Source organism: Artemia sp. Qi Xiang Cuo, chromosome 11, assembly GCF_049724085.1.
Source record: "Artemia sp. Qi Xiang Cuo chromosome 11, ASM4972408v1, whole genome shotgun sequence".
NCBI lineage: Eukaryota > Metazoa > Arthropoda > Branchiopoda > Anostraca > Artemiidae > Artemia > Artemia sp. Qi Xiang Cuo.
In genome coordinates, this window is record NC_142804.1 from 35,964,319 (window position 1) to 35,979,993 (window position 15,675).

The 15,675-nt window shown below is 35.4% G+C and overlaps 1 protein-coding gene across 1 annotated transcript in view; it reads right to left on the bottom strand.

Annotated features, from left to right (window-relative positions):
- Window positions 1-15,441, bottom strand: part of LOC148946933 (uncharacterized) — an 87,767-nt gene extending 72,326 nt beyond the window's left edge. Inside the window, exons 1-2 of the mRNA XM_089096462.1 lie at window positions 15,212-15,441; window positions 12,261-12,468 (exon numbers count right to left, since the gene is read on the bottom strand). Of these exons, the coding sequence (XP_088952588.1) occupies window positions 12,261-12,362 (102 nt within the window). The 5' untranslated portion in view covers window positions 12,363-12,468; window positions 15,212-15,441. The remainder of the gene's footprint in view (window positions 1-12,260; window positions 12,469-15,211) is intronic.
- Between the last annotated feature and the right edge of the window lie 234 nt (window positions 15,442-15,675).

Below are 15,675 nucleotides of genomic sequence, written 5' to 3' on the forward strand. Positions count from 1 at the left end.
TGGATTTCCGAGAAATTGATTTACATAATCGGTGGGGAGAATCTATTGATCTGATAACGGGAAATAGGATCACGTGTCTCCTTCTAAGCCTATCAGGGAGTCAGTTACATCTGATTCTAAGCCAATCAGAGAGACGGTTACATATGGTTTCCCAGTACAACACAATTCGCCCTTGAGATTTCGTATATTGCATTGTGATTAAATTATCATATAGTCTCAAGCCACCATGGATAGAATATCTGAAATTATTGACAAGGAAACTTCATCTACAATGATTAACAATGTGAGTTCTGTTTAGTAAATTTTCATACTTTATTTTCAAATAAAATTATTTTACATAGTCACCCTACTGTAAATTCAGGGTATACCCCCCCCCCACAATACAAACTCCCCTATATGGTGTTTATACTCGCTAGAAAGTGTAAAATACGTTCTTTTTTAGCATGTAAACCTACCCTTCCCCCTCCCCACCCCCCTGTTTACGACTTTAATTCTTCCATTAGAAATAATTATGTTTTTGATAAGTTTATTCTTTCTGGAAGCCTATCTAAAATTAACAGTCAACTTCTGTCAACCCTTAGCTATTAATATACTGTTGCCATTTAAGCCGTCGCTAACTTGACTTCAACATATCCGCAATGATTTAACCTAACCTAACCTCATAATAATATTTTAGCTAATTTCTAGTTTTCTGTTAGAGAGTCTTTTTATCTCAAAATGCTATTTTTCGCTAGAATATTATAGTTTTAAGGGGCCTTCCAATAATCGATTCATTTCATCACAGTAAAAGCGTGTCAGAGATATTCAAAGAAATTGTTCCCCCTTTTAAATCAGGTCAATTATCGTATACATTCAGTCTGCTGAATTCTCATAGTGAAGCCAAAAAAGGCACTATATCCCGATCATATTTCCTCATAGCAAATTCTTTACGTTATAAACTGCTTTTATTTAAAAACAATTCTCTATCGTAAGGAGTTGTGCTATCAAGTAAAGACCGCGGTTTTTTTCAAAGCAGATAAAGAGTATTAATATGAATTATTTTTTGAGGAGTTGTTTGAACAAAATCTAAACCTTCTATGTAATCTTTTTGATTGTATTAAGTTGGAACTTTCAGAATATATATAGAGTAGAGAATACATAACTTTATTATGCGTAAATTGAATAGCATTTGATTTCTGAGTTTAGTATATTTCTCGCAAATTTTGACTTTTTGCTTTACTGAAAATGGGAGGAGGGGACTTCTTTGTGATAAATGCTTTCTAGACAAAATTATGGTTATGGGGATGGGGGGTACTAATTTTTCTTCTGTAAAAAAGGAAATCATTATTCCTTGCTAAATCTTTTCTTCTTTTAAGGACAATTATCAGCATTGCTCCCCTCATGAACAGAGGGCTAGGGGCACCGACCCAACCCCCGTGCAGTGTTTGGAGATAGCTGACATATCCAGGAGCGTTCTATACCAGTCCCCTGTCCAATTAGTACTGCTGCTATTGTGACTTTTTAACTGTGACTGCTTTGAACTGTTTGAATTTGTGACTACTTGCAACTGAAAATACTTGTGAATGTGACTGATTGCAACTGCGACCCCAACTAATTGTAACTACAATTGCCAGTGCATATGACTAACTACATCAATTACTTTGCTATAGCAAACAACAAGACAATTCGTAAGAACTGGAGTAATAGCACAGAGACAGAGATAGACTGGCTGGTAGGTTTTCGAGCTAAAATCCACAACTGTCATTACGCAAGCCTGAACCCACAAGGTTGGGTCATGCAACGAGCTTTAATAGTGTCAACGTTGAACAGTTCTTCTCAAGCCTGAATTCAGTTCTAGAAAAGCTTCCTTTTACTCCAAGTGACATACACAACTGTGACAAAAATTCTTATCACAGTTCACCACAGTGACCATAGTTCACGCTCCTCCTAAAGTGTTTAAGGAGATGGGTCAGATGATATTGTGCAATTCAACATCCCCAGACAGAGGTGTCTTTGTGACCATAGTCTGGACTGTTTCTGCAAGCAGTCGGTATTTTCACCTTAATTTATATTTCCAAGGAAAAATTTTAAGCCTCACATGCTAACTGGTGCTCCAGCAAACTCAGCAGGTGCAGTCCTACCATCGGGTTGGATAAGTCAAGATCTATTTTTGAAATATATTCATCACCTCAAGGATAAATTCAACCATTGACCACTTTAAAAATTGCAAGAAAGCAGTATAATTCAATATAATTCAATGTTTGCACTCATGTATTTTTTATAGTTTTATTTTTGAAGTTTTTAAGTAAAAGTGATAAAAGTGTATCTGCGTGTCCTTTTTCCGGTTTTGTAAATATTTTCCTGGAATTCCACTATGGTTAAAAAATAGGTATATTATACGCAAATTTGGAATATTTGATATTACTGTTAAAATAGATCAACAATACGACCGATTTCTTAGACGATCTAGAGAAAATAGAATAAATGTTCCTCTTTATTGTCTCGTTTAATGGAAAAATAGTTTCGTCGCCACTGCTTTAATAAAACAGCTATTTATGCGTTATGTATTATGAGCGTTTAGGTGTTATGTTTTTTGAGTGTTTTTAGTGTTATGAACAAATAAGCTACCGTAAGCTATTTATTACATATTCATGAGTTATTATGAGTATTATGAGCTACTTATTATCGTCCTTTTCGTCAGAAGTGTAATTTTGTATTTTTCAGTTTTCTTTTCATTTATTTCCTATACTCCTCTGTGTACATCCATGTATTTATAGAGGGCACACCTTACCTTAGACCTTAGATCCGCCTGTGCCTCCAGAGGCACCCAGGGCATCAAGAAGGAGCCACCAATCTGCCCACCGGTTTGCTGCTGCAAGTATGTCCTCCCACTGAGGTTGGATTGATGTGTGCAGGTTACGGAGATCTGTCTGGTACGTGCGACGCAGGGTGTTTCTGGGTCTGCCCCTGCGGCGTGGACCCGATGGCTGCCAATGGAGTGCTGCATTTGATAGTCGGAGATTGTCCATAGTTTAGTATATTTCTCGCAAATTTTTACTTTTTGCTTTACTGAAAATGGGAGGAGGGGACTTCTTTGTGATAAATGCTTTCTAGAAAAAATTATGGTTATGGGGATGGGGGGTACTAATTTTTCTTCTGTAAAAAAGGAAATCATTATTCCTTGCTAAATTTTTTCTTCTTTTAAGGACAATTATGAGCATTGCTCCCCTCATGAACAGAGGGCTAGGGGCACCGACCCAACCCCCGTGCAGTGTTTGGAGATAGCTGACATATCCAGGAGCGTTCTATACCAGTCCCCTGTCCCTTTTCAAATCACCGCGCCCTCTATGAAATCTCTCACTTGGACATTCAAGGTTGCAGTAGAAGTGCGAAGGGGACATCGACTAGCCCTAGAATGGGATAAATATGCTGGTGATCTATTAAATGACATTGAGAATAAGAAGGAGATCCCTATTATCACCAAGGAAATTAAAGACATTGTGTTATATATTTCAGAAACAAAGCTTCATATATTTATTATTATTATTTACCTTAGGCATAAGGGTCGAGGTTTGAGAATTTTAAGAGACTATTTTCCCTATTTTAATATATTTATTTAGATGACTACTGACTCAATACGGAATACAACCTGATAACCAAATTCAATATTTGTTATCTACCAGAAAGAATAAAATAAAAACAATAACACGCGTAATTTAAGGGGAAATGAGAGAAGAGGACTCCAGGGGAGGAGGGAGTGTCTTTGAGGGACGGAGAGCAGTTTTTGGTCAACAGCTCAACATTAACTTTTTTCCGCTGTTATATTTATAATTTATTTTTCGTTGTGCAAAGCAGTAGTTTTTAAGTGTAGATTTAATGTAACTCAACCTCCTTAAGTGAAAATGATTTATTCTAAGAAAGTGAGCTGTATTTGTTAGAGTTTCAGAAACATTACATATTTATTTAATTTAAGCCCTATTTTTCAGATATAATAATGTTTAGTGTGATTGACACAGAATATATTGGTTTGAAATATTCCACAACTGGCATTATTTTCGAAGCAGCTTTCTTACTCCTAGACGATCAGCGACGTGAAATTTATAGCTATATATGAAACGTCAGATACAATATGTATAAGTACGAGAAAAAAAGTTGGAGTCCAACATTAAATTTTATAAATCAAAACAGCTTTTACGTTAAAACCGTAACACCACGTAATGAAAATGGCTATGAAATAAAATATTTACAAGAGGAAATTCAGAAAATGTGCAGTTTGTTCGGTGTGCAAGCTGATTATGTTAAGGAAAACGTGCCAACTGATAAACTCTTACTAGAAAAATGTGATAAAAACATAGCATTATTCAATTTAGAAGACTTCAAATGTGAGAAATACCTGTATTCAGTACATGACCCAGAAGATGGAGTTAGATATTTCACTCAATGGATACCGGAAAAGATATCTAAACATGGAATAATGCATCAGATATCCAAAGACCTAAACTCTTGCTCTTCCTCATATCAAATGGATTAAGCTTTTTTTTTAAATATGTCATTATGTATTTTTTTCAAATGTTTTTAAATATGTTTAAGCAATAAATATCATAAGCCCCAGCCATTTTTTATTCTTTAGAATAGTTCATCGCCATGAAAATTACACTTTCAGATTCAACATGCCAGGGAACACACTTTCAGGTTCACCAAGTTGGAGAACCCTAAATAGTCACCCCTAAAAAGGTAAGTTAACCCTAAAAGGTTAAAGATTTTTTCTGAAATCACACTTTCAGATTCGGCATGTCAGGGAATACACTTTCAGGTGCAGCATGTAGGAGAACCCTAAATGCTTATCCCTAAAAAGGCAAGTTAACCCTAAAAGATTAAAGAATTTCTCTGAAATTACATTTTAAGATCCAGCATACCAGAGAAGTCATACGTTACTTTTCAACTTCTTTTATATCCCAACACCAAATTGTCGCAATGAAAAAGAAATATGTTACAGATCAATTCTAATTTTTTTCCTGAAACATATTAGATATGCATAGAGTAAGGATATCACCAGAGACTTCTGCATATGAATAGTTCAGTTTAATTAGATCACCCAATAGGGTACTATCAGTCCACAGCCAAGTTTTCTATCAAAGATAACAAAAAATAATAATTCATTCTTCTAATCTTTACTCATTACTGAAATCAATATTTATAATGGTTTTTATGTATAAAATTTCGGGTTCTATACTAAATACATCATCATCTTCATCAAATATCACTATATCGCTTAGAAAGGGTGGGATACATTCAATTTCATCATCATTTATTGATATATCAATCAAAGGGGTGGGCATGTCCTAAAATAAATCGCCGCGTACTCTTATTGTAGGTAAACTAGGTGCCGACCGCTCGTCATCCTCTATGCAAAGACGGCCTGAAGGTCCCCGCCTCACTAAATCATTCGAAGTATACGACAGACCATCTTCCGTATAATGTACTTCTAGCACATCATCAGTAGCATCACTGGTTGTAGTAGTACAAAGAAGGACCTCCTCATCAGCTGAAAGGTCCCGACCAAGCCATACATCCTACAAAGATTGAGAACACTATGATTAAAAATTTCTCTTAGAAATAATATTTTTCATCAGTGATAACACTTTTTCTGTTCAAACTAGCAAGTTTAGCTAGGTTAAAAATACAAAATTTTCCACTTCAGTTCAGATTTTCCTCAAAGAGATGGAACAATTTTAAATAGTGTTTAAAAAATTTTCATAGAAGATAGAAAAGTTCATTTTCTAAATTTCTCTTCTAAATTTAAACCAAATTGGAAATCATGAAGAAATTTTTTAGATTTTAAGAAAATAAGGAGACGAGAAAGCATAGCCTTTTTCAAATATTTTACTAAATACTAATAAAATTGAAAGTGATCGATAATTGGCTGGATCATTTCCTTTGCTTTAGAAATATTTTAAAAGCTTCTAAAGTAGAATTTTGTAAAATTTTGAGTTTGGGGGGAAGAGAGATTTCAAGAACATCTTCCAGTGATATAACGTGTCCTCTAAAGTTTATTCTGATGTTTTTAGCACTATCTATTAACGCTTTAGAAATATTTAAAAAAGCTTCTAAAGTAGAATTTTGTAAAATTTGAGTTTGGGGGGGAGAGAGATTTCAAGAACATCTTCCCGTGATATAACGTGTCCTCTGAAGTCGATTCTGGTGTTTATAGCACTCTATCTATTAACGCTTTAGAAATATTTAAAAAGCTTCTAAAGTAGAATTTTGTAAAATTTTGAGTTTGGGGGGATGAGAGATTTCAAGAGCATCTTCCCGTGATATAACGTGTCCTCTGAAGTCGATTCTAGTGTTTATAGCACTCTATCAATTAACGCTTTAGGAATATTTAAAAAGCTTCTAAAGTAGAATTTTAGAAAATTTTGAGTTCAAACATCTAATAATAAACAGTAATAACTGTATATTTCCTTTCGTTAATCAAACTAATAAATACTGACCTATAGGAACATGGAAAACAAGTTCATTTTATGTCTTGTTTACATTTGCATAAGACCTCCAATGCCATAAGTCATTTTATGACTTGTTTTACAGAAACAAAGTTCTATATCCCCCATAGGCATGGAAGAGGACAGGAGTCTTCTTGGGAATGAGTTGCTCAGAATCTCGAAAGCGTCATTTTTTTCATTTTTCATTGAAAATAACAAAAAGGGGGGTCCCGCCAGCGGCTGGCTTTCGGCCCCGGAGGGTGGGGTTGGGTCCCACCCGCGGCCGGCTTTCGGCCCCACAGCCCCGGGGGGTGGGGGGTCCCGCCCGCGGTTATAGCACTCTATCAATTAACGCTTTAGAAATATTTAAAAAAGCTTCTAAAGTAGAACTTTAGAAAATTTTGAGTTTGGGAGGAAGAGGGATTTCAAAAACATCTTCCCATGACATAAAATGTCCTCTAAAGTTGATTCTGATATTTGTAGCACTCTATCTATTAGCGCCTTAGAAATATTTAAAAAAGCTTCTAAAGTAGAATTTTGGGATTTTTTTTTGTAAATTTTCCAGAAATATAAACCCACTGAAATTTTCCCTGAAAATTTCCCCTGAAATTCTCAAAAATTATATCATGTCTTAAAAAGCTATTTAAACTTACATCAGTCCTTGAAGAATCGACGACTTCATTTGAGGTATTCATCACTTTTTGTTCTATCTTTATTTCAATCTGCACTGGAGTTAAAACCTTCAAACACCTAGTAATAAACAGTAATAACCGTATATTTCCTTTCGTTAATCAAATTAATAAATGCTGACCTATAGGAACATGGAAAACAAGTTCATTTTATGTCTTCTTTACATTTGCATAAGACCTCCAATGACCAAAGCCATCCTATGACTTGTTTTTCAGAAATAAAGTTCTATATCCCCCATAGGCATGAAAGAGGACAGGCGTCCTCTTGGGAATGAGTTGCTCAGAATCTAGAAAGCGTCATTTTTTTCATTTTTCATTGAAAATAACAAAAATTGTTATTTTTTCAAAAACAAATCCCAAAAGAATTATTACGAAATAATTAAAAAATAATCGAATCTTAAAATACATTTTTGATCTTTTAGTACATCCTACTATGAAAAAATCCTCTGAAAGTCACTACCCCAAGGGGGCCTAGTCACACTCAACGAATCAGTTATATCAAATCTGATAATGCATTAAAAAGTCAATAAAAAAAAGAAGCAATCTAATATCACATTGGAAATTAATAACATTACGCCATTGCATGACTTGTTCTTTCAGAAATAACGTTGCATCTATTTTTCACGACGGATAATTAACCTATTAAATGATATTGAGAAAAAATATAATTTATGCTTGAGAGGACCCCCATTCCTCCCACGTCACCTTTTTCCAAAATCGTCTAATCAATTTAGAGATGGATTTTATTCTTCAGCATAGTTGAAAGGCACAATAACTATGTCTTTAGCGATAAAATGGCCCCCTTCAGCCCCTGGGGAAAGGTTTTTAAGTTATGAAATTTATACATAAAGCCGGTAAAAGTTAGGTTAGGTTAGGTCAGGTTACCTAACATTTCTAGGTTAACTTGCTTCCCGGCCCGCGGTGCTTCCCGGCCGGCCACTGTGGCGGGCCCCGTGGCACTTCCCAGCCCGCGGCACTTCCCGGCCAACCACTGCGGCGGCCGGGGCGGACCCCCCACCCCCTGAGGCCGCGAGCTATGAATTTCACGCCGTTGATTGTCTAGGAGTAAGAAACCTGCTTCGAAAATAATGCCAGTTGAGGAATATTTTAAACCAATATATTCTGTGTCAATCACACCAAACATTATTATATCTGAAAAAAAGTGCTTAAATTAAATAAATATGTAATGTTTCTGAAACTCTAACAAATACAGCTCACTTTCTTAGAATAAATCATTTTCACTTAAGGAGGTTGGGTAACATTAAATCTACACTTAAAAACTACTGCTTTGCACAACGAAAAATAAATTATAAATATAACAGCGGAAAAAAAGTTAATGTTGAGTTGTTGACCAAAAACTGCCCTCCGTCCCTTAAAGACACTCCCTCCTTCCCTGGAGTCCTTTTCTCTCATTTTCCCTTAAATTACGCGTGTTATTGTTTTTTATTTTATTCTTTCTGGTAGATAACAAATATTGAATTTGGTTATCAGGTTGTATTCCGTATTGAGTCAGTAGTCATCTGACTAAATATATTAAAATAGGGAAAAGAGTCTCTTAAAATTCTCAAACCTCGACCCTTATGCCTAAGGTAAATAATAATAATAAATATATGAAGCTTTATTTCTGAAATCTATAACACAATGTCTTTAATTTCCTTGGTGATAATAGGGGTCTCCTTCTTATTCTCAATGTCATTTAATTGATCACGAGCATATTCATCCTATTCTAGGGCTAGTCGATGTCCCCTTGGCACTTCTACTGCAACCTTGAATGTTCAAGGTAGAGATATCATAGAGGGCGCGGTGATTTGAAAAGGGACAGTGGACTTGTATAGAACGCTCCTAGATGTGTCAGCTATCTCCAAACACTGCACGGGAGTTGGGTCGGTGCCCCTAGTCCTCTTTTCATGAGGGGAGCAATGCTCATAATTGTTCTTAAAAGAAGAAAAAATTTAGTAAGGAATAATGATTCCCTTTTTTACAGAAGAAAAATTAGTACCCCCCATCCCCATAACCATAATTTTGTCTAGAAAGCATTTATCACAAAGAAGTACCCTCCCCCCTTTTTCAGTAAAGCAAAAAGTAAAAATTTGCGAGAAATATACAAAACTCAGAAATTAAATGCTATTCAATTTACGCATAATAAAGTTATGTATTCTCTACTCTATATATATTCTGAAAGTTCCAACTTAATACAATCTAAAAGATGACATAGAAGGTTTAGATTTTGTTCAAACAACTCCTCGAAAAATAATTCATATTAATACTCTTTATCTGCTTTGAAAAAAACCGTGGTCTTTACTTGATAACCCAACTCCTTCCTATGGAGAATTGTGTTTAAATAAAAGCAGTTTATAACGCAAAGAATTTGCTATGAGCAAATATGATCGGGATGTAGTGCATTTTTCGGCTTCATTATGAGAATTCAGCAGACTGAATTTACACAATAATTGACCTGATTTAAAGAGGGGAAAATTTCTTTGTACATCTCTGACACGCTTTTCATGTGTTGAAATGAATCGATTATTGGAAGGCCCCTTAAAGTTATAATATTCTAGCAAAAAATAGCATTTTGAGATAAAAAGACTCTCTAACAGTAAACTAGAAATTAACTAAAAATATTATTATGAGATTAGTTTAGGTTAAATCATTGCGGAAATGTTTAAGTCAAGTTAGCGGCGGCTTAAATGGAAACGGTATATTAATAGCTAAGGGTTGACAGAAGTTGACTGTTACTTTTAGATAGGCTTACAGAAAGAATAAACTTATCAAAAACAGAATTATTTCCAATGGAAGAACTAAAGTCGTAAATCGGGGGGGGTGGAGGGGGAAGGGGAGGTTTACATGGTAAAAAAGAACGTATTTTACACTTTCTAGCGAGTATAAACACCATATAGTGGAGTTTGTATTGTGGGGGGCGTATACCCTGAATTTACAGTAGGGTGACTATGTAAAATAATTTTATTTGAAAATAAAGTATGAAAATTTACTAAACAGAACTCACATTGTTAATCATTGTAGATGAAGTTTCCTTGTCAATAATTTCAGATGCTCTATCCATGGTGGCTTGAGACTATAAGACAATTTAATCACAATGCAATATACGAAATCTCAAGGGCAAATTGTGTTGTAAAGGGAAACCATATGTAAACGACTTTCTGATTGGCTTAGACGGAGATTTAACCGACTCCCTGATTGGCTTAAAAGGAGACACGTGATCCTGTTTCCCGTTATCGGATCAATACATTCCCCCACCGATTATGTAAATCAATTTCTCAGAAATCCACTTGTCCTAGTCGAGTCCTAGATCAATACATTCTCCCCAGCGATTATGTAATCAATTTCTCAGAAATCCACTTGTCTTAGTCGGTTACGCAATCAATTTCTTGGAAATCCTCTCCCCTTCATTTATGTAAATGAATTTCTCGGAAATTCACTTGTCCTAGTCGAGTCCTAGATCAATACATCTCTTCCCCGTCAATGCGCATATGCAAACTTCACTCCGGAGACAATACACTTGGAAACAACAAATAAATCGACCTTGAAAGAGGTGTTATTGACCCCATTAGAATCACTAAACCATGAAAATACATCAAAGTGAGAAAAATCCTGTTTTTTCATTCTCAGTGACAAAAATCATAAAAACATGCATAAATTATGTACGTCCCGGACCCCTTCGATTACGCAATCATTTTCTCGGAAATTCTCTCCCCTTCGATTACGCAATCAATTTCTCAGAAATTCACTTGTCCTAGTCGATTACGCAATCAATTTCTTGGAAATTCTCTCCCCTTCGATTACGCAATTAATTTCTCAGAAATTCACTTGTCCTAGTCGATTACGCAATCAATTTCTTGGAAATTCATTTCCCCCCTCTTGTCCTAGATCAATACATTCCCCACCGATTATGTAAATCACCCCCAGTGTCATTACACCTAGAAAAAACAAATAAATCGACCTTGATTGAGCTGTCATTGACCCCATTAGAATCATTAAACCATGAAAATACATCAAAGTGAGAAAAATCCTGTTTTTTCATTCTCAGTGACAAAAACCATAAAAACATGCATAAATTATGCCCCGTCCGGAGTTATAGATAGCTCTCTACTCGTGTTGTTTCATTTTATATCAGGTTTGACTTGGATTTATCGGAGCTTAAAAAAGTGAGTCATCAAAAAGTTGCATCTAAGGGGGGGACCAAACCAGGTAGCACCCCCCCCCCCCACTCTCAATACAACCAAGGGGCGATGCTCTTTTTTTAGCACAATATATTCGGATAAATCCAAGACAAAAGTGGCATAAAAGTGGCAAAAGTGAGACTATTGCCAGATTCGTTTAAAAGCAAGAAAAAACTCTGAAAACTAAAATATTGTTGCTATAATATCGTCGCTATAAATAAGGCTGTGGTTGATTGTAAGGGCACTTATTTGCCCTTGAAAAGACCTTAGTATTTTTTCTGTCAAATAATGGGGAAACGCAACCCTTTCGGGCCCATATATATTGAAATCGTTCGTAATTTTTTAAATAGCACACTTCTTTAAAAATTCATCTTTGACGCTCCTAAATAAGATCAACACGATAAATATTGCTAAATATTGAAATATTTATAGAAACTATGAAACTATATTTATTGAATATTGAAACTATGTTGAGATCCATCTATTTATCTTGGCAAAATTCAGGTAATTTTTTTACTAACGAAATATAGGTATTTGTTTTTAATTAAATATTCGTTCCTAGTTTGAGTATTGCTAAGAGCAAAAGGCTTTCATCATTAACAATTATATGGTAAAAATATATGTGTGATAGTCAAATACAATTTATTATAAATATAAAAAAAACATGATTAATTATTAGCTAAACATAAGCAAATAAACAAATTTAAATTACTGAATATAAATGAATGTTAGCTATTAACTAAAATGCTGCCGTAGCTATTTGTTGTAGTAAAATCCAGTTAATTTAATTACCATTAGAATATAAATAGTTGTTTTCAATTAAAATCCATGCTCCGAATCAGAATTTTGCAAATAGTTAACAATTATCATCACAAAAAACTGCAGGATAGAAAATGTAGCGGATTGACATTATAGAAAAATTTTTGTCTTACCGGCAACCATTTGCCATATCTCCAGTAAGCTTTAAGACATGGTCCCACACAATTTTCTTGTTTATTTGGAATGGTCAAATGATTACAAAACGTCGCATTCATAATCGTTTTTGATCGTTCGGAGGATGTTTTTACACACTGATAGTGAACTGTTGCTACTCCAGGACCGCAGCTTTCTGAACATTCGGACACATTTTGCTTTTCCCAACTAGAAGATAAGACAGTACTGAACAAAACCTCTGAACTAGGGGGCTGACATGGAATCACTTCAAGTTGCAATGATATATCAAATCCCTAAGGGCATTAAAATCAAAATATTTTCCCTCTTGGACTAATCTTAGGCCTATTGAGCCTGAAAACTGTGACTTCATGAGATGTTTTATTGGTCGTTTTGAAATTATAGAATTTTTAAGGGAAGAACAACATTTTTGTCAATATTGTCATTTTGAAAAGGGAAAAGAAATAACCACAAATAACTAGTTAAATCTGACAACACTGTTAACCCATAGAAATTAAGTATATGTGTGGTTTTATAAGTTCTCACTTAACCAATTCAAACAGTTAGATTTCTTTTTCACTGCCATTTGTTCTTCAAGCTTTGGAGAAGGGATTTAGTTCATTTTAACAAATTAATAGACAACTTAGTGCATGGGTCGGCAACCCACGGCCCGCGGACCGCAGGCAACCCATGAGGCTTATTGGTGTGACCCTCAAGACCTTCCCGCAACGCACCTGACGGACCATATTACGCACAATACCCATAAACAACGAAGTGAAATGGGATACAATCTAGCATTCTCAAAAAAATCCGTAAGCTTGATCCAGTATAGTTAGTTTGATGCTCAACCATCCAGTCCAGATCAATTATTTTGGTATGCTAGCTTACAATTTTTGTTTTTGACCAAACCTATCTCAACGTTTGGAAAATACACCCCAAAAAAATATTTCGTCTTTAGATTTTCTTTGTTTATTCTTTTTTAGTATAGTAAAATTAAATTTAGTGCTTGGGGTACCAATTGAAAGCCAAATTATCTGGTCATCTTGTGGCGAAACATTTCAAAGAAAAAAAAAGTCACGCTTTGATTTTGCAAGGATATTTTTTTTTTTTTCAATAAGGTTTAAGTACATCCAGGTTGTCAAAGGAGCAGAGATACAACATCTCAGGAACAGCATAGGTATTAAGTTTCAACTTTCAGGGAAACTGGATGGGGAGTAACGCTAAATCAAAAGGTACAATACATATCCAGATTGTCAAAAAGGTGTATCTGCAATATCCCAGGAAAAAGGTGGTTACGTTAGAAATTTCAGAGCATTTTATTGGGGATATAGAACTAAATCAAAAGACTCTGTGTCCGTCCGGTTTATCATAATGGCATATTACGGCATCTTAGAAGCGCATAAAGGTATTAAGCTTGAAACTTAGGGACCTGTTGAGAGGGATTTATAACTAAATATGGATGTTGAAATGGTCTATCAGCAATATGGCTAAGGACATTAAGGTAAACTATCAAGGTATATTGCAGTGTATATTGAACAAAATAAATATGTACTCTATGCATACAGGTTCTCAAAAGGGCATATGAACGATATCTGAAAAACAGCTGAAAACAATAAATTGAACCTTTAAGAGCTGCTACAACTACTACTAATGCAAGTAGTATTACTGCTAATGTGACTTTTTCAAACTGTGACTGCTTTGAACTGTTTGATTTTGTGACTACTTGCAACTGCAAATACTTGTGAATGTGACTGATTGCGACTGTGACCCCAACTAATTGTAACTACAATTGCCAGTGCATATGACTAACTGCATCAATTACTTTGCTATAGCAAACAACAAGACAATTCGTAAGAACTGGAGTAATAGCACAGAGACAGAGATAGACTGGCTGGTAGGTTTTCGAGCTAAAATCCACAACTGTTATTATGCAAGCCTGAACCCACAAGGTTGGGTCATGCAACGAGCTTTAATAGTGTCAACGTTGAACAGTTCTTCTCAAGCCTGAATTCAGTTCTAGAAAAGCTTCCTTTTACTCCAAGTGACATACACAACTGTGACGAAAGTTCTTATCACAGTTCACCACAGTGACCATAGTTCACGCTCCTCCTAAAGTGTTTAAGGAGATGGGTCAGATGATATTGTGCAATTCAACATCCCCAGACAGAGGTGTCTTTGTGACCATAGTCTGGACTGTTTCTGCAAGCAGTCGGTATTTTCACCTTAATTTATATTTCCAAGGAAAAATTTTAAGCCTCACATGCTAACTGGTGCTCCAGCAAACTCAGCAGGTGCAGTCCTACCATCGGGTTGGATAAGTCAAGATCTATTTTTGAAATATATTCATCACCTCAAGGATAAATTCAACCATTGACCACTTTAAAAATTGCAAGAAAGCAGTATAATTCAATATAATTCAATGTTTGCACTCATGTATTTTTTATAGTTTTATTTTTGAAGTTTTTAAGTAAAAGTGATAAAAGTGTATCTGCGTGTACTTTTTCCGGTTTTGTAAATATTTTCCTGGAATTCCACTATGGTTAAAAAATAGGTATATTATACGCAAATTTGGAATATTTGATATTACTGTTAAAATAGATCAACAATACGACCGATTTCTTAGACGATCTAGAGAAAATAGAATAAATGTTCCCCTTTATTGTCTCGTTTAATGGAAAAATAGTTTCGTCGCCACTGCTTTAATAAAACAGCTATTTATGCGTTATGTATTATGAGCGTTTAGGTGTTATGTTTTTTGAGTGTTTTTAGTGTTATGAACAAATAAGCTACCGTAAGCTATTTATTACATATTCATGAGTTATTATGAGTATTATGAGCTACTTATTATCGTCCTTTTCGTCAGAAGTGTAATTTTGTATTTTTCAGTTTTCTTTTCATTTATTTCCTATACTCCTCTGTGTACATCCATGTATTTATAGAGGGCACACCTTACCTTAGACCTTAGATCCGCCTGTGCCTCCAGAGGCACCCAGGGCATCAAGAAGGAGCCGCCAATCTGCCCGCCGGTTTGCTGCTGCAAGTATGTCCTCCCACTGAGGTTGGATTGATGTGTGCAGGTTACGGAGATCTGTCTGGTACGTGCGACGCAGGGTGTTTCTGGGTCTGCCCCTGCGGCGTGGACCCGATGGCTGCCAATGGAGTGCTGCATTTGATAGTCGGAGATTGTCCATAGTTTAGTATATTTCTCGCAAATTTTTACTTTTTGCTTTACTGAAAATGGGAGGAGGGGACTTCTTTGTGATAAATGCTTTCTAGAAAAAATTATGGTTATGGGGATGGGGGGTACTAATTTTTCTTCTGTAAAAAAGGAAATCATTATTCCTTGCTAAATTTTTTCTTCTTTTAAGGACAATTATGAGCATTGCTCCCCTCATGAACAGAGGGCTAGGGGCACCG